The 20,469-nt window shown below is 41.8% G+C and overlaps 1 protein-coding gene across 1 annotated transcript in view; it reads right to left on the bottom strand.

Annotated features, from left to right (window-relative positions):
• camk1b (calcium/calmodulin-dependent protein kinase Ib) overlaps positions 1-19,778 on the bottom strand; it is a 62,321-nt gene extending 42,543 nt beyond the window's left edge. The window contains exons 1-2 of the mRNA XM_088337763.1: positions 19,713-19,778; positions 5,747-5,857 (exon numbers count right to left, since the gene is read on the bottom strand). Of these exons, the coding sequence (XP_088193889.1) occupies positions 5,747-5,832 (86 nt within the window). The 5' untranslated portion in view covers positions 5,833-5,857; positions 19,713-19,778. The remainder of the gene's footprint in view (positions 1-5,746; positions 5,858-19,712) is intronic.
• Positions 19,779-20,469: the final 691 nt, after the last annotated feature.

Here is a 20,469-nt window from a genome sequence, read left to right as displayed (position 1 = left end):
GTAGCCGGGACTGGCAGAGTAAGGCGTGGTCGGGGTCGGAAGTGAGTCGTAAGCCAGAACGGGAGAGTAGACGTAGCCGGGGACAAAAAGAGGTCGTAAGCCGGGACGGGAGAGCAGACGTGGTCAGGATCAAAACGGGCCGTAGCCGGAGACAGACGGGAGCAAAAACGGGACAGGTGGGAGTCAGGGTCAAAAAAAACTTGCCTAGTATACACTGAGGTTCGCAGACGGACTGACAACAGGGGATTGACAGGACTGGGTTCAAATGAGCAGGCACAGGTGTGTCACATCAGTAATCATGACATATACGTCTTTTTCTTGCTGGCTTGTCGGGTTTCAATCAGAATCGGAATCAGAAACAAATTCATTAAAACGTGTTCGCTTCGAATACAAATATTCACATCTAAAATAAAAACTATACAAACCGGGATATTTCACTTCAAATGGGAAAAAAATGAATGTTGCACTTTAAACTGGCTAAGCTGCCTGGCAATCAGATGAACATGCATGCTCCCAGCATGCTCTTACTGTCCCTGTCACTTTTCAAGGTTTAAAGCCGAGGAGGAGGAGGGGTTCCAGCAAGATAGCGGTGTCATGATTACTGATGTGAAGCACCTGTGCCCATTTATTTGGCGCCAACCGCCTCGGACTCTGATTGGCTCCCCGTCCTTATTTATACCCTCTCCTATCTGTCCCCTTTTGTCAGTCCATCTGCAAATCTCTTTGTATACTGGGCAAGCCTTTTTCAATCCTGACTCACTCCTGTCCTGTTTTTTGCTCATGTTTGTCTCCTGCTTCGACCTGTTTTGATCTCGACCACGTCTGTTCTCCTGTACCGAATTACAATCTGTTTTTTATCCCGACCACGTCTGCTCTCCCGTCCCGGCTTACAACTCGTTTCCGACCCCGACCGCGTCTTGCTCTCCCAGTCCCGGCTACCGACCAGTTTTAGATAGATAGATAGATAGATAGATAGATAGATAGATAGATAGATAGATAGATAGATAGATAGATATGTGGGGGTGGGGTTTAATGTGGGCTTTTACTCCCCCGGGTGGAGTTAAAGAGCCTCATGGCATGAGGGAGAAATGATCTCCTCAGTCTGTCTGTGGAACAAGACTGTGGCAGCAGTCTGTCGCTGAAGAAATTTAACTGCTATATAATACTTCGCACTTATCAGTAACATAATAAAAATGCTAGCAGATTCAAAAAGCTTGCTAACCTCTGAGATAGACTTTCACTTTAGCATTTAGGTTACAGCTCAGAAAAACAATCCTGGTCAAACAAGGATGTAGGCGTGTGTTTCGGGAGAAGACAATATCGCAAGCAAACATCTTAAATCAACATCCTGGCATGTGACAATCGGCTAGCGTTAGAAAGAGCGGAAGAATATAGTGAATAAAAGAAAAACAAACCGTTTAGAGAGTCATCAACATAGCCCAAATGATCACGAGCTTCCCTCCACCTCACTGGAGAACATTGTCGGCTTGCGCTACGATTTCTACAAACCAGAATGCAGCATGCTAATAATTGGACGTTCCGTTTGGACGGACAAAAGAACCTTACAGAGAGTCATCAACTCAGCCAAAATAATCTTGAGTGGCTCTCTGCCCAGTCTGGAGGACAATGCTAACTAGCGCTACTAAGCACGGCTTACAACAACATTAAGAACTTTCGTTTAAGGATTTTATGACTTTTTCACACACCTTTTTATATACTAATTATCTGCCTTGAGGTAGCACAGTACATTATTTTATAAGAAAAAGAAAGAAAAAAAAACGGAAACGCTGATTCAAAAGTAGTAAAAAAACTGTTCAGTTGATAGATAACTTTTGCTTATTTCAAGTGTAATTTTTGTTTCTGAAATTTTATTATTTTTATAGAGAAATAACAATAAGCAACAGTCAAAATGACCAAAATTGTCACGGTTGCCCATTGCTCCCAATTGGCCCCTTCTGTTTTCAACCAGCTGCGGCTCGTTGACTGATTGGCTTCCCTCCTATTTAAGCTCAGTGCTCTCCCTCACCCTTTGTCAGTCCGTCAACAAACCTCAGCACCCGCAAGACGTGTGTTTTGACACTGTCCAGTATCCTGCTTGTGTATCCTGTCCGGCATCGATCCCGTCTGTCTAGTATCAGCTCGTGTATCTGATATCGATCCCGTCTGTCTCGTCCTGTCTGATATCTGTCTCCAGTATCTGGTATCGATCCCGTCTATCTTGTCCTGTTTGATACCTATCTCGAGTGTCTGGTATCGTTCCCGTCTGTCTTGCCCTGTCTGATACCTGTACGAACCCTGTGAATGGGACTTTCGTCACACTGGTATGCTAGCGTGTTATTAGCTAGCGCGCTGTTAGCTAAGCGGCTTCTGAAAAGCAGATAATGAGTCGCAAGTACCCAAATGATCCCGGACCAGCGCCCAATGAACGTCCTCTAAAGTCAAAAGCTTTAATCGGGATCTTACCCGCCCCTGGAAAAAGCAAACGATGTAAATAAGTCACACATAAACAATCATCTCCCGGGAGTAATCCCAGACCAAATGTTCCTCTTATAGGGCACGCAGTTTCTGACCTTGGAATGTCCTTGACCAGTGATGTCACGCGCCGCTAGCCGCGAGATGACTTAGATTAGAAAATGATGAAGATAAATATTGAGTCCACCTCCTGTCATGCGACTTCTTGAAAAGATGAGAGAGGCCTGTCATTGTCATCATAGGTAGTAACCCTCTGATGTTTGCTAGAGAGCATCTAGAAAAGGACTGGGAGAATGCCCTATGGCAGTATTTTTAGACTTTCCAAACAAAAAGAGAAGGCCATTGTTCAGTGTGTTCGTTTTCTCCCAGCTAAGTAATTGTAACATTCATCCATATCAGTAGGTGGCAGCAGAGTACTGTTTTATATATATATATATACACTGTGTATCTGCTTATGATTTAGCACAGTATAACTTTTTTTAAGATTTACTCCCCAAAAAATAAAAGGAAAATTGACCAACCAACCAATACGAAGAATAGAAATCAAATAGAAAACTAAATACAGGTGGGCGCTAGACAGCCACTCCTTCAGGTTGGCGCTGTCAGGACCAGAACAGGAAACAGGACCCACTCGCGTAACGTTACTCACAGTTTTATTGGGGAGAACAGAAAGGAGCGCACACTCGAACCGGAGATCGTTAGTCGCTGGGAGTAGGTTGCCCAGCCGCGGAAGTGGGACTTCCGTGGCGAGCGATGGCGGTGTTAGGAACGGAAAAAAGTAGAAAACCAGGAGAAAGGAGTAGCCGTGGTCAAGATCAGACAGATCATAGCGGGAGAAAAACAAGAGCAAAAACACAGGACAGGCGAAAAAAGGGCTTGCCGTGTAAAAACAGAGATTCGCAGACGGACCGACAAAAGGGGACTGTCAGGACAGCGTTTGAATACTGACAGGGAGCCAATCGGTCAACAAGCTTCAGCTGGCGCCCACGGGTGGGGCCAATTGGGCGCCATGGCAACCGTGACAGGCGCCCTCTAGGGGAAATGGTGTAGCAGAGCTTGACATAAATTCCGCAGATTTAAAATATAATTTTCTCATTCTACAAAAAACAAAAACAGGAAACAACTCAAGTTTGGCACTTAATTTTGATGATTTTTACTTATTGATTTATTGTTTTAATAAGAAAACAAAAAAAATTAGAAACAAAAAATAAAAACATATTTGTTGACAGACAACTCGCTCGCTCAACCATTTTTAGTCATGATTACTGATGCGTGGCACCTGAGTCTGCTCCTTTGGCGCCAACTGCCTGCTGGTCTCTTTTTAAACCCCTGTCTTCCTGTCACCCATTGTCATTCCGTCTGCGAACCTCAGCTACGCTAGGCAAGGCTTCCGACCCTGACTCTCTCCTGTTCTGATTCCCGTTTGATTCCCGGCTCCCCCTTTTCTGAACTTGACTACGTTTTTGCTCCCCCGTCCCGGCCACCGATCTGTTTTTTCCCGCTCTCGACACTGCCATTGCTCACCACTGAAATACCACTTCCGCGTCTGAGCAACCTGCTCCCCACAACCAGCGATATACGTATTGTGTATACTATCCTTTCCCTTCTTCCTAATAAAACTCAGAGAAACGCACGCAAGTGGGTCCTGTCTTCGTCCTGGTCTTGACCATTTTTATGTACTGACTATAATCACGGAATAGCATAGTATATTTAATAACCTATTTTTTGTTGAGGTTGCATGGAAAAAAGTACGTCAAAAATATTTTAAAATATTGCACATCTTTCTACCAATTTTACTTTTTTCTAAATAAGAATAAAAAATGAATAACTGAAGCGAAGTAAAAACATGAATCCCGCTGGCACATTTTTTTGATTATTTTAGTAAGTATTATTCTATTGTTATTTTTTTCGAAAAGATACACTAAGATTTGAAAATGGGTTGAAAATATAGCAAATACCATAACTTAAGAGAAACTAAAGCAAAATGAATTACCCATACTATAAAGAACATCTGAAATTTTGGGTTATGTTAATATGTTTTGGAGATTTCGTATTTAAATTGAATCTATAACAATTTTCGTGATTTCGAGATTAGCATTAGCCACTATTAACCATGTACACAGCACTAGCATATTTTGCTTTACCTACGAAAGTGATGCTAGCAGCTAAAGTGAAATTAGCCAACAAAGCATTGCTATTTGTCAGTGTAGCTAGCGTAGAGGCCAGGGACTAGAGCTAGCAAATAATTGAATTACTAAAATGATGCTAGCAGATACAGGGAAGCTAGCCACAAAAGCAATGCTATTGCTTAATATAGCTAGCGTTACTAAAAATATGAGTTACATTGAGGCCATGAACTGGAGATGGGAAATGATTTAACTACGAACGTGATGCTAGCTGCTAAAGCAAAGCTAGCAACCAAAGGGATGCTATCTGCTCATACGGCTAGTATTTGAGAAAATATTAACTAAATCCAGGCCAAGGACTGGAGCTGGTAAATGATTTATCTGAAAAATTGATGATAGTAGCTAAAGAAAAGTTAGCTACCAAATGGATGATATTTGCTAATACACTAGCATTAGTAAAAATATGAGTTAGATTGAGGCCATGAATTGGAGATCGTAAATGATTTAACTACAAACGTGAAGCTAGCAGCTAAAGCAAAGCTAGCAACCAAAGGGATACTTTTTGCTCATATGGCTAGCGTAGTGAAAATATGAGCTAAATCCAGGCCGAGGACTGGAGCTGGTGAGGTATTTACCTAGTAAAGTGATGCTAGCAGATAAAGCAAAGCTAGCGACCAAAGCAAAGCTATCTGCTAGTACACTATCGTTATTAAAAATATGAGCTAAGTTGATGCCATGAACTGGATATGGTAAATGATTTAACTACGAAAGAGATGCTAGCAGCTAAAGCAAAGCTAGCTACCAAAGTGATGCTATTTGCTCATACAACTAGGGTTAAAGAAAATATGAGCGAAATCCAGGCAGAGGACTGGAGCTGGTGAGGTATTTACCTAGTAAAGTGATGCTAGCAGACAAAGCAAAGCTATCTGCTAATATATTAGCGTTAGTAAAAATATGAACTAACTTGAGGCCATAGATTAAAGCTGGTAAATGATTTAATTGTTAAAGTGACGCTACCAGCTAAAGCGAATCTAGCTACTAACCATTTCTTGAGATCTTGTTATTGTTTTTTCACGATAATATCCCATATATTTCACAAAATGAATGAAACCATTAGAAGATTAACATTCTAAAAAAGCGCCACTTACGTCCCGAGGATATCTTTAAAGTCGTAATGTTCCTTCACATCCGACGTCTTCTTCTTCCAAGAGTGGCCATCTTCACCCAGCGGCATCTTCTTATTACGGTCAGAAACGTGACTGCGGGGCACACCAAAAATCCGTTAAGAATCATAAAACAAATCCAAATGTGCTCGTTGTATTTCTCAAAAAACCCGGAGTGATTTTTTGGAACGCTGAACATGAAAGTCAATTGTGCGTGTGACATGCATGAAGTTCTTGTATTGTTCATGTGACGTCACCCGCCCCATGAAAGACATAAAGTAATGTAACATTTGCTGGGATCTGGCACCCCATATACCCCATAGAGGACAACAACCTGGGGGGGAAAGGCTGGAGAGGGCCCACCTGTACCTAACTTGTCCCCCACACCTGCTGTTTATTTCGGCTCTTTATATTGACTGTGCCTGACCGCAGAGGTCATCGGGCCCTTTTCATTAGCTAACTACCGATACAGTGAGCAAGGTAACCAGGGAAACAAGCGATTAGGACATGAGGGCTGGCGGCCTACATTGAGGTAGAAATCCCACTTCCTGATTTGCCTGTGGACAGGAAAGTGTTCCGTGCCTCTGTTGTTCAGTCAATACTTTGATTTTAGGGCCTGTTGTCCTGGTTTTGTGTCAGCCTGGTTGACATCTATATATCGAAGGGCTTGAAAAAAAAACAATTGGATTTGAGACGAAAAGTGGAAAAAAGCACAGTTTGGGGAAAAATCCAACTTAGAACCTTTTATGTTAAGTAGATGGTTGGGGTAAGATCATTATGTAGTAGTTCTATCCATGCTTAAGTGTATTACCTGCACCTCCTCTTTTGTGTTATGTTCCATTATCTAGTTATCATTCCAACGAATTGTGCTTTGTACCTTTCATGTTTTGTTCAGGTTTGTTCCGACATATCCTGGGTCTTCTCACTTATATGTTTTGTAAGAACATTATGTAGTTGTTCTAGCCAGACATGATTATGTTCCCTAAATCCTCTTTCTTTCAGCCTTTGTACGGGTAGATTTGGTTATCCTGCATCTTCTTACTTACATATTTTGTTCTGTTATACCTGGTTGGTGTTCCTCATGTAGTGGTTCTGTCCAAGCGTGAGTTTGTTACTCTCCTGTTCTATCGGTTTCTGTTTTAATTGGTTACAACTTGTTATTATATAAACATAATCCCTGTTCTCTCCTTTTGGTGTTTTGTTCAGTTAGAACTAGTTAGTATTCCAAAATTAATTCATTGCCTACTTCATGTTTTGTTCAGGTAGAGCTAGTTTGTATTAGAACATTATTTAGATGTTCTATTTACATGTGAGTGTGTTTCCTGCGTTCTTTCCCAATTTGTTCAGTTATAAGTAGTTAGCATCCCAACATATTCCACATTGGGTTTTTTTTCATGTTTTGTTCAAGTAGAGCTGAGTTGTGTTCCAACATATCCTGCATCTTCTTATTTCATGTTTATTCCGTTAGAACTAGTTTGTATTCTAATACATTCAGTGTTGTATCCCTTCCATGTTTTGTTCTTTTAGCCAAAACTGACTATATTACTTAGTTGTTCTATCCATGCAGGAGTGTGTTTCAAGCATCCTCTTATTCCTGTTCAATGCTGTCAAAACTAGTCACAAGTCAGTATTTGGACAAATCCCGCATTCTCTTACATTCATGTTTTTTCAGGTAGATGGTGGTGTGTGTTCTGACACACCTTGTGTCTTCTCACTTTCATGTTTTGTTCTGTTATCACTAGTTAGTATTCCAACATATTCCACATAGGGTTTTTTTCATGTTTTGTTCAGGTAGAGCTGATTTGTGTTCCAACATATCCTGCATGTTCTTAGTTTCATGTTTATTCCGTTAGAGCTAGTTTGTATTCAAATACACTCAGTGTTTGTTTTTTTCCATGTTTTGTTCTGTTAGCCAAAGCTGACTGTATTACTTAGTTGTTCTATCCATGCAGGAGTGTGTTCCAAGTGTCCTCTTATTCCTGTTTGATGCAGACAAAACAAGTCACTATTTCGACAAATCCCGCATTCTCTTACATTCATGTTTGTTCAGGCAGAGGTGGTGTGTGTTCTGACACACCTTGTGTCTTCTTACTTTCATGTTTTGTTCTGTTAAAACGAGTTGGTATTCCAACATATTCTGTATTGTCTCTCTTTCATGTTCTGTTAATTTGGTCAAAACTGACCATGAAGTCATGAATTATATAAATTAAATTATATGTATAAAAATATATATAAACCATCTGCTTCCGCTTTATAGTCCAGAAATGACAGTAAATTCAACTTCTAAAACAGTCAATGGTCTTATTTTAATGTCATTAGCATAGTGGAATTTATGACTAGGTAAACAAAAAAAAAAATCATAAATTGAGTTAAGACATAAACGTCGTCGTAGGGCTTTAATCAAGTTCAGGATTCCATTGCAACAGGTCGAGCGAGAGTCATCAAAGAGCTGTCAACGATATCATCAACGAAACCCGCAAAGTATCCTGAACTCAAGACAAAAATAGCATCTGCGCTTGATATCGGCGTGCCTCACGCCTTTTCTGTTCTCTGTTGCCGCCACCGCTTCCTTGTTATACGATGATGTCATTGTAGATTCGCTCCAGACAATAAAACTGCCTCGTAAATCATTTCCGATTTGCTCATAATCGTATTTAGAAGCAAGTGAAAGTGTTTAAATATGAGTCGATCTGACGTGATAACGGAACGTTCGATAGAATCGGTTTTGGCACAGGTTAATGATATATGCGTACATAATTTTGCTGGGATCAAACATAACAGCTCATCAAAACAGGTACAAGGAAGTTGTTTTAAATGAAGTATAAAATGTGAAAAAAATGCATCTTTAAAACGTAAAAGGATAGACCGTATACTGTACTCTATGCTAAAAGAGTGTCACAGTTGCCATGTCACCCAATCGGCCCCGCCCGTGTGGCGCCAGCTGCGGCTCGTTGACAGATTGGCTTCCCTTCTATTTAAGCTCAGTGCTCTCACTCTCCCTTGGTCAGTCCGTCAACAAACCCTGCCCCGCAAGACATGGGTTTTTACTCTGTCTGCTTTCCTGCCTACTTTTCCTGTCCGGTATCGTTCCCGTCTATTTTTGTCCTGTTCATTATTCTCTCCAGTATTCGTTCCCGTCTAGTTTGTCCTGTTTAATTTTGATATCCTGTTTCGATATCAATCCTGTCTGTCCCTTCCTTTCCAGTATCGACCCCATCTATCCGATATCTGCTCGGGCAATCGGTATTGATCTTGTTGGCCTCTGGGTTCCTGTCATTCCACGCCAGACCGCTCCCTAACGTGCATGATTCCCCATTTCCCGTAAAATAAAAGGCTTGTGTGAGAAACATCACACATTTGAATTCTCCTCTTGTTCCGGTTCTTGACAGAAGAGAAATACAAACAATTATTCAGATTAATTTTTCATTTAAAAACTAAATCGTGAAGTCAAAGGTAGGGATAGAATACTTAAATCTGAATAATGCAAAACTGTTGCTCATTTATAGTAAATCATTTAATATGAACTACGAAAAGAATTTTAAAGGCTTATGGGAAGCTAGCAACCAAAGCGATGCTATGTGCTTACGTGGTTTGTAGTTGTGTTAATAAAACAATATTATAATCACTGCAAAAGATTTTGAACTGCGTCCTTGTGGTGAGGGGCCCTCTCCTTGTGAGAGGTAAGAGAATTCTCCCACCATGGTCCGCTGTGTGTCGTAAGAGGCGACTAAACTGGAGGGAGCGAGGGGACCGGGGATCCTCTCCTCTCTATCTCTACTCCCTAATAGACAGCAAGGCAAAGAAAGGGGGGCGGGAGACCGAAAGGTCTTGCAAACCCTAGTTATAGGGTCATTAAATGTGAGAGGATGTAGAAGTAAAGCGACTGAGTGGAAGAAAGAGGAGATCGGAAGGATGATGTGTTAGCCTTGAGTGAAATAAAGATGAAAAGAAGGGGTGAATTACAGCTTGGAAGTATGTATGGTAGAAGGTCTGGAGTTACGGGTGGACATGCTAGAGAAGGAGTGGCTGTGCTTGTGAGTGAGAAAGCAAAGGAAAAACTGGTGGAGGGGAAAGAGATATCTTCCAGATTGATGTGGGTGAGGTTGAAGTGGGGTGTAGAAGAATGGATGTTTATAAGTGCATATGGACCTGGTTCAGAAAGAAGCGCTGAGGAGAGAGAGGAGTTCTGGAAGGACTTGTCCGAATGTGTGGCAAGTGCGAAAGAAGGGTGGAAAGTGGTAATACTAGGTGACCTGAATGCTAGAGTGGGTGATGAAACGGTTGAAAATGTGATTGGTAGATATGGAGTACCAGTAAGAAATGAGAGTGGGAAGAAATTGATTGAGTTATGTGTGGAGAATGAGTTGGTGATTTGAAATACATTGTTTAAAAAGAGGGACATGAATAAGTATACCTTTGTCAGAGTGGATAGTGGCAAGATGGTGGACAGAACACTGATGGATTATGTAGTGGTTAAGAAAGGGATGTTAAGTAGATTGTTGGATGTGCATGTTTACAGAGGTGAAATGAGTGGTATGTCTGATCATTTTTATGTGGAAGGAAAACTGAGAATAGATGGATCGTGGAGGGCTAGTTATAAGAAGAATGTGAGGGAAGAGGTGAAAATGTCAGAGTTGAATAAGGCAGAAAAGGAAAGAGAGTTTAAAGAGAGGATAAGGGAAGAGTATGAACGGGTTAGTGGAAGAGAAATGGAGAGTGTGGAAATTGAATGGAAGTGGTTTAAAGAGGCAGTGTTGAGGAGTGCAAAAGAAGTGTGTGGAATGAGAAAAGTTGGTCGAGGTATTAGAAAAGGAAGTGAATGGTGGAATGATGAGGTATCAGAGGCTGTGACAGAAAAGAGACGTGCCTTTGAGGAGTGGCTGCAGGATGAGAGTGGCGATGCGTATGAAAGATATAAAGTGAAGAAAAGGTTGGTAAAAGCGGCAGTGGAAGCAGCGGAAAGGAAAGCAAATGATGAATGGTGTCGAAAGATAGGAGTGAAATTTGAGGAAAGGAGAAAAGTGTTCTGGAAAGAAGTGAAAAGAGTAAGAAACAGTGAGTCTGGAAAGGGAGAGAAAGTGAAAGATAAGGATGGTAGATTGCTGGTTAGCGGTAGTGCAGTCAGGACGAGATGGGCAGAGTATTTTGAGGAGTTGCTAAATGTGGAGGATGGGAGAGAAGTGAGAGTCAAGGAGATCAATGGTATGGAGAGAATGCCCGTGTTGGGTGATTTAAATGTGAAGCCTGTGGAAACATAGGAGGTGCAAGAGGCAGTGAAAGAAATGAAAGAGGGGAAGGCACAGGGTTGGATGGTTGTACTGCTGAATGCCTGAAAAAAAGGTGGCACAGCTATGATTGACTGGTTAGTACGCTTGTTGAATGTATGCTTTTTAAGTGGTGTGGTTCCTGTTGATTGGTGTAGTGCATGTGTGGTGCCATTGTATAAGGGTAAAGGTGATAAGTATTAATGTAGCAAATCGAGAGGTATCAGTTTGTTGTCTGTATGGAAGAGTCTTGATTAAGAGAGTGAGAGAAAGAAAGAACGAATGAGGTGGTGATGGAGGAGCAGAGTGGTTTCAGGAAAGGAAGAGGATGTGGATCAGGTGTTTGCAGTACGACAGGTGTGTGAGAAATATTTTGCAAAAGGTAAGGATGTTTATTTGGCTTTCATGGACTTGGAAAAGGCGTATGACAGAGTTGATAGAGAGGCGTTGTGGCAAGTGATGGTGATGTATGAAGTGGGTGAAAAGTTGTTGGAAGCATTGAAGAGTTTTTTTATGAACAGCAGAGCATGTGTAAGAGTAGGGAGTGAGACAAGTGAGTGGTTCCCTGTGTTGACTGGTGTGAGACAGGGGTGTGTGATGTCACCATGGCTGTTTAATGTGTACATGGATGGTGTGGTGAAAGAGGTGAATGCAAGAGTTTTTGGCAGAGGTGTAGACATGATGGACAACAGTGGAACAGTGTGGCAGGTAAGTCAGTTGTTGTTTGCAGATGACACAGCGCTTGTGGCTGATTCTGAGGAAACATTGAGAAGGTTGATAACGGAGTTTGGAAGAGTATGTGATAGGCGTAAGTTATGTGTCAATGTTGGGAAGAGTAAGGTGATGAAGTGTTTACATGATGGAGTGGACATGGCGTTAGAAATTAGGTTGCATGGACAGGTGCTGGAAGAAGTTGAAAGCTTTAGGTACTTGGGTTGTGATGTGGCTGCAGTTGGTGGAATGGAGTGTGAGGTATTGCACAGAGTGAATCAAGGAAGCAAGGTTTTGGGTGCTCTGAGGAGAGTGATGAACAACAAGAGTATGAGTATGGATGTTAAGAGGGGACTGTATGAGAGTGTGATTGTGCCGACTGTGTTGTATGGTGCAGAGACTTGGAGCCTGAACGCAGATTTAAGAAGGAAGTTGAATGTTTTTGAGATGAAGTGTTTGAGGACTATGTTAGGAGTGACAAGATTGGATGGATTGAGAAATGAAATTGTGAGAGACAGAACTGGAGTAGTCGTGGAACTGAGCAAGCGTGTTGATAAGAGAGTACTTGGTTGGTTTGGACACATGGAGAGGATGGATGAGGAGCGAATGTTGAGGAGGATCTACAGAGCCGAAGTCAATTGAAGGAGACCAAGAGGAAGGCCGCAATTGACGTGGATGGATGGTGCTATGAGTGCACTGCAGGAAAGAGGTCTAAATATAATGGAAGCTAGAGCTCTTGTTGGTGATAGAAAGGAGTGGAGAGGTGTTGTGAAAGGATAGTGGGATTGTGGACGCGTTCTTAAGGATGGGCTGGGCACCCGTATGATGCGGCAGGGGTAAACCAGTGAAAGCTGTCGGGCCCTGCTGTTGAACAAAAGAGTGTGTTGTGTCACCCTGACCCGAGTGACATGGCCGCTTTCTGGTGTCCCGTTTCATCTGGAGGGACGAAAGCATGACCAACTTGGGTGCCGAGGTGCCTAACTTGTTTGGGTGTTTGGGCAATTGGGTTGGCCATGGTCCAAAACATTTTGTGTGTGTTTTTTTTGTTACTTATTTCCCTTTTATTTTCTTTGTTATTGTATGTGTGTGTCTTGCTGTCGGTCACCCCTCTTGAGGGATATGACCAAGGTAGATAGATAGATAGATAGTTCATTTCTTTTAAAGACACTAGCATTAGCAGCTAGCGGCAGTGTCCACATTGCTAGCATTAGTATATAAGGTCCGTAACACTGTCATTAGCTGCTAAATTTTCAAGAGTTAAGCGATGCTAATGGGCGCGTTATTTGAATAATTACCGCAACCAATTTAAAAGATTTTAAATCATCTTAAGTTGAAGTCAGGTCTATAAAAATGAATAGCATTAGCGGCTAACAGTCATGTACACAATGGTATATAATGAGGTAATGTCTTAGAGTGCAAGTCAGGTTTTAAATAGATTTTTAAAAATATGCCTATCTACTTAATTGATGTAACTGTGGGAAAAATAGCATCCCTTATTCATACATAGTCTGGTTCTCCGTTTCGTATTATGATAATAATATATTCTTTATTAATATTAATAATTTATATTCTCTTTAACTCCGCCCGGCGGAGTAAAGGCCCACATTAAACCACACCCCCTACATTGCATATTACCGTACTTTTATTGCAGTGTGTATTTTAGCACTATTTAAATACTCTATACAACACGCTACAGTGGGTATTAGCACGTCACATTGGGTATTTGTATATTGTATTCCTTTTGCTTTATTATTGTATTGTTCTCAGCGAAGGGATACTGCTGGAAATGTGAATTTCCCTGCGGGGATGAATAAAGTATCTATCTATCTATCTATCTATCTATCTATCTATTCTTAACGTTTGTCAGTTCTTTTTAGTTTTTGTTTATCTTTTATAATAGCCCTGTAGCCCTAGCCTTGACTACGGTTGTATTTGAGAGTTACCTGTTATCTTTTTTTAAAAATCTTTTGACGACTAGTTATTTCCTGCGCGAACGTTTTCATTCTTTGCAAAACTTGCAAAACCGGAAGCCCGGCAAAAAGAGGAACCAAAGTTCAACAGGGCTCTTTCTCAAACTTTGCCGTCATGAAATATCGAATTTTAATACTGTAATCCCTCGTTTATCACGGTTAATGGGGACCCCTCCATGTGCAAAAGTCTGCAAAGTAACTCTTCCATTTTTAATGTGAACTCTGCCCCCGCTCACAGCAGTCACAGTGGATCGCGACCGCACGGATGTAGTCGATTTTGGGAGGAAACAATGGGAAAAACAGTTAGCCCCTAGGCCGGACAAAAGTGGCCCCTGTTGGTCCCCGCTTGCAGCAATCAGGGTTAATGGATCACAGCCGCAAGCGTGATTTTTTACAAATTTGTTCTCTTAGCCCCAGCTCTCGGCAATAGTCGAGTGGGGATAATGGATCGCACCCAAAACAATGCTCTTCATTTAAGAAGAACCACACTGACATGCTTGAGCGATCAAAAATGTTCTCTTTACCGCGACTCTCAGCAATAGTCCACTGTGAATAATGAATTGTGACGAAAACAGTGCAGTACATTTTAGGCTGGTCACACTGTTATACTTCAGGTACCTTATTTGAAAAAAAAAGCACTCTGCCAGATAATACATCGCGGCTGTATGTGTGCTGTTCCTTTTTGGCGGGAAGAAATGGAGAAAAGAGCCACCAAACACGACAGTATCTTGCTATGCTGGCTTCTGCTCTCAGCAATAGTCAACTGGGGATAATAGAGTACGATCATAACTGTGCATTTCATTTTAGACGGGCCAGAACACATGTCTACAGATAAAAGTGCCTTCTGACAGTCACTGTCACAACAATAAGCAATCAGGGCTAGTGGATCACGGCCCCACGAGTGCAATTCACTTTTTGATGGATAGAACGGCAAAGAAAAGCTGCTGGGCCTGACAAGAAAATCTGCACTGCAGGCCACTGCAAGCAGCCATATAAGATTGGGGATAATGAATCCCAGTTAATTTTAGGCAGGAATAATGTAAAAGAAGGCCTGACGAATATTCGCTCTGCCGTAATATGAGATTGGAGATAATGGATTGCAGAGGCATGAGTGCAGTTCACCTTTTTGGTGGAAATACGGCTGAAAAAGCGGTCAGGCCTTAAAAAAGTGCGCTCTGCTGTTCCCCGCCTGCAGCAATATGCGATCGGGGATAATGGACTGTGGAATATTTTTCAACCCGAGATGAACTAAGAACGCATAGGGCTTACAGTAAACAAAATGAGTTGACTGCAAAAAGTACTAGAAAAAAATCGAGTGTGAGAATGCGGGAAAGATGAGGAAAGACACATGCGGGTATCATCAAAGACATAATCATGTCCTGCGGTGACATGACCTTTGTTTTGTGGGTGGAGTCACTTGGCCCGCAATCAGGAACACTGGAGGTCGGGAGATGCGCGGAAAAAAATAAAGTCTTGGAAGAGGCACATTGACAACATGCAGCACACGGTCTTGCGGAGGGACACAAAGAGCGAACTGTACTCACTGGTTTCCCATTCCTGTGATGAGCATGGACACAAAAGACAAACACACTTTCACGACAACAATAACACAAAGGCGGACGCGTATTAACACAGAAATGTAATTGTGACTATTTTCAATGAGGTTGCATCTGTTGCAATAGCTTATGCATGACCTATATTTGTCATAATTACCGATATGCATCACCCCTGTCCCTATTTAAACCCACTCCTATCTGTCCCCTTTTGTCAGTCGTCTGCGAACCTCAGTTTACACTAGGCAAGCCTTTTTCGACTCTGACTCCCTCCTGTTTTTTGCTCCCGTCTGTCCCCCGCCTTCGACCTGTTTTTGATCCTGACCACATCTACTTTCCTCTCCTGGCTTACGACTGGTTTCCGACCCCGACCCTGTTTTTGCTCTCCTGTCCCGGCTACTGACCCATTTTTCCGTTCCCGACACTGTCATCGCTCGCCACGGAAGTCCCCCTTTGGGGGTTTGTTCCGCCCCAAACAGGCCTGATAAAAGTAAGATAAAAACAGATAGGTGCAATGGGCATACGGACTCTTAAAACTCAGCTGGCGCCCGTGTGGCCCCAGCTGCGGCTCATTAACTGATTGGCTTTGTGTCTTTTTAAGCTCTCTCTTCCTTTGACAGTCCGTCAACGAACCTCTGCCCCGCAAGACGTGGGTTCTGACTCGGTCCCGTTTTCCTGTTGGTATTTCCAGTCCGGTATTGTTCCCGTTTATTTTTGTCCTGTTTAATATCGGTTTCCAGTTTCCTTCCCGTCTATTTTTGTCCTGTTTATTATTCTCTCCAGTTTTTGTTCCCGTCTAGTTGGTCCTGTTTAATTTCGATATCCTGTTTCATTATCATTACTGTCTGTCCCGTCTTGTCCGGTATCGACCCCATCTGTCAGATATCAACTCGGGCAATTGGAATCGATCTCGTGAGTCTCTGTCTTGCTGTCTTTCCACGCCAGACCGCTGTCTAACGTGCATGACTCCCAATTTCCCTGATCCTGTTCTGGTTCAAGACAAGTTGGGCATTGTTAACACATACTTAATCAAGAAAATATTTAACTTTCAACCTATTAGGAACACTTCAAACTATCACTGTTGAAGAAATCAATCCTGAAGGTTGAGATAAAGTTAAGGGAATGAATGCAAACACACAAGGCAAACATGAAGAAGCAAACTTGCACGGGAGATATTTGGCGGACGCAAATATTGATCCCATCGCACTTGTGACCATCTCCACAAACAATCGTACGAGGCAGCTGCCGAGTTTCAAGCGCACGAAACTCCAAACGAGACACTTCCTGGAAGCGACTCGGCTTGGCTGGAAGTTGGAAAGACGTTCCGACATTTTATAGCGATTAACGTCCGCCTCCGCCGTCTCTGAAGTCAAAAACACTCATTAAGTCTTTGCAATGTTTTGACAGCTCGGCTCTTATTTTGAGACGGCGTGTACAGTAGGATCGGAATGTGAGACAACAAAAAAGACGTGTTGAAGTACGGAGATCGGAAATGGAATTCTGGAACACGACTGAGAGAAAGTTTATGTGTACGGTAGACCCCCGGGATACGGTGACCCCGCCTTACAAGGTTTCCTTTTACAGTGTCATCATTACTGGTTCGGGGCACCAGTGGCTGCCTCGGGACCTGATTGGCTGTTGGACTCTTTTTAAACTCCCGTCTTCCGAAAAGAACCCGTCAGACCGTCTGCGAACTTCTGCTCCCAGCTAGGCAAGCTTTTGTACTCTCCGACACTATCCTGCCCTGTTTCCTGCCTGATGCCTATTGCCGACCTCTTTTCTGGACCTGTTTCTGTTTTTGCTCCTCCGCCCCTGCCATCGACCTGTTTTTGCCCTGTTTCCTGCCTGATACCTGTTGCCGACCTCTTTTCTGGACCCGTCTCTGTTTTTGCTCCTCCGCCCCGGCCATTGACCTGTTTTTCTCGCAGTCAACGATTACCCTCGCTCGACACGGAAGTGCCACTTCCGCGTCCCTGCTATCTGCTACCCATGACCGACGATCACTGGATCGTGGATGCAAGTCCTGTTCTCCTTCTAAATAAAAACTGAGTAAAACGAACGCAATTGGGTCCCATCTCCGTTCCTGGTCCGTGACATACAGTGTGGAAGAAGATGTTGTTTCACCCATTTTGATGGTATTTTCCCCAATAGACCACATAAAAAAAAAGAGCTTGCCGTGTAAAAACGGAGATTCGCGGACCGACAAAAGGGGACTGACAGGACAGAGTTTAAATACTGACAAGGGGCCAATCTGCCAATTGGTCGCTATGGCAACCGTGACACACATGGGCGGGGCCAATTGGGCGCCATGGCAACCATAACACTATTGGTCAATGTGATATAGAATGCTGGCCTGCTTTGTATTTCCGTCACAACATCCTGAAAATGCAGATACTGTATGCTATCGGCTCAACTACCTTCCCAAATGCATTTCTTTCTCTTCATTCAGTTTATTATCTTTATTATTATTATTATTATTCTTTACCAATGCTTCTTTTTTAGGAACGAAAATCAAACAGTCCATGTTTGTTGACATTCCAGCACTGTCACGGTTGCCATGGCGCCCAATTGGCCACAGCCGTGTGGCGCCAGCTGCGGCTCGTTCACAGATTGGCTTTCCGTCTATTTAAGGTCAGTGATTTTGTAAGTTTCCTTCGGGCACTCAGGTACCCTCTCACATTCCAAAGACATGCATTTCAGGTGGATTGGCCGGTCCAAATTGTCCCTAGGTGTGAATGAGCGAGCGAGTTGTCTGTCCCTGTGTGCCCTGCGATTGGCTGGCAACCAGTTCAGGGTGTCCCCTGCCCACTGCCTGATGATTGCTGGGATGGGCTCCAGTACCCCCGCGATGCTACTGAGGATAAGCGGTGCAGCTAATGAGATGAGATGAGAAAAGACTTCAAAGGGCAAAATAGGATAAAACGAATGAATGAAAACTTTATTTGACCATTAAAATAAAAACAGAACAAAATCAATATCTCAACAATAAAATAATGTCACATAATATGTTCGAAAAGGGGTAGTAAGAAGCAAATGCTTATATTCCCCACCCTTTCATCTTCCATATTAAATACACCAATGATATAACAATAGTAATAATAATAATAATAACAACAGTTATGATATAACAATAACAACAGATTCAACCATAGTTCTAGACGCACTATTTCCAATCTCTCGTATCAACCATTTTCTTCATCTCTGTATTCCACCACTAATGTTTTTTGTATTTAAATTTGAACGCGTGAATAGTTGGACATAGTTTGATCTCATCTTGTAAATTGTTCCAAAGTTTGACTCCACACACATACTTTTCCTGTTGGTTCTCACCTTTGGGATTATGAATTTGCTGCAGCCCCTTAAATTGCAATTTCCCACTTTCCAAATGAATAATTTATAAATGTTTTCTGGCCCCATGTTTTTGTTGACCTTAAAAGCAGTTGTGCAGTGAAAAAATTTACTAAATCATCCAATTTTAATTATTTGGACTGCAGGAATAAAGTATGAGTATGATCTCGATATCCTACCCTGTGTATGGTTCTCATTGCACGTTTTTGGAGGACAAAAAGGGGCTGTAGTCAACTTTTGTAATGATTGCCCCAGACTTCTGCACAATATGTTAAGTATGGCAGAACTAGAGAACAATAGAATAAATACAAAGCATTATAGTTTGAAATTAATTGGGCTTTATCAATTATAGAAATGATTTTAGATACTTTAGTTTGTATGTGTCTGATGTGTGTTTTTGAACTTAATTTATTGTCTATTATAAAAAAACTTAATTTCTGATACGGTGTCTATCGCAGCACCAATAAAAATAAAGAATTTAGGCTAATATTTACAAAATAGTGACTTTAGACTTACTTGAGTCTTAAGTGCATAGGAACGATAGTGCAATGAAAAAATATTGCAATAACATATTTCCGAAATGAGTCGAGAAAAGTCAGCAAACACGAAAAAACACAGTTTACACGCAAAAAAATTGCTAGCAAGGATTTCCTGTTAGTTCACTTGTCACTCCTGTCAACAAAACTACATTGGAGGTGTTCCTGAATGTCAAATTCTTGCACGATTATTACAAATTAATGACTTACGAACACGCAGGGGGCTTGGTTACTCACAGCCAAGTCAAATCAACGATACTTGACGTCGCATTTAAGGACAGTAGGAAAATAAAAAACGCACTAAGTCGTTTGGCTAAAAATCATGTTATTATCAGATTTGGGGCGTTATTAATGCCGCTAGCATGTTTTAGATGATATTGAGGGCTGTGTGCAACCAAGCAATCGTTTGCAAGTCCACAAAAATTATATCAAAAGTCCCAAAAGAAGTGTGACAAATCTAGAGCGCCTTGTGACGTCATGAACTGAATGTATGACAAAATGTCAGGCTGCAAGTCTTAAAATTAGCGCAGTGGTTTGTCTGTCTGTCTGTTTGTCTGTCTGTGTCCTACCTTCGGCTTGCGACGTCCGGTTCTGTGATCGACTCCGCGCGCTTCTGTCCCCGCGCCGCCGACTCACTCAGCTGTTTACAGACAAGGGGTGGGGCTTATCTTACGTCACCAGAAAGCACCGATGATTATAGGCCAATCAGAGGAGGAGGTGGGGCCAACAGGTGAATGCTTGACACGCGGTTGGGCGGATCCAAAAACAACTTAGATTTTTTTTTTAATTGAATCTAAATATTTTGTATTCTTTTATTTACTATTACGTTATTAATGGCCAATTTAATGATTTGTCACTTGTAATCATGACACTAATTTAAAAATATCAATTGTTTTTTTTTTAAACCCGAAACTGGTATCCGTTCTTTTACATAATTGTGATTTTACGGATGAATTTAACCGTTTATATTTAGCTATTACAAAATATACTATCTTATTACCAATGTATTCGTATGAAATTTTTATTCTGTTTTTTTCCTATCTTCTTTTTGTCTTGACTCTATTCTTCTTCCTATTTCCTTCTCATCGTCTTCTCCACTTTCTTCTTATTTTCTTTGTCTCTTTTTCAGTCATTCTTCTTTTTTCACTCTTACTTATTTACCTCTTCTACTGCTGGTTTTCCTTCTCTTCTTTCCTTCTTTTCTGCCTTTTTTCCTTCTTTATTTTTCTCCACTCCCTTTTCTCTCTTTTTGACTCTTCTTTACCTATTATTTGTTTCTTCTTCTGTTATTGTTGTCTCTTTTTTCTTATTTTACTCTTGTTCTTT

The sequence above is a fragment of the Urocampus carinirostris genome, chromosome 6 (assembly GCF_059441175.1).
Source record: "Urocampus carinirostris isolate Australia breed hairy pipefish chromosome 6, RoL_Ucar_1.0, whole genome shotgun sequence".
NCBI lineage: Eukaryota > Metazoa > Chordata > Actinopteri > Syngnathiformes > Syngnathidae > Urocampus > Urocampus carinirostris.
This window is presented reverse-complemented; position numbering and strand designations above follow the sequence as displayed.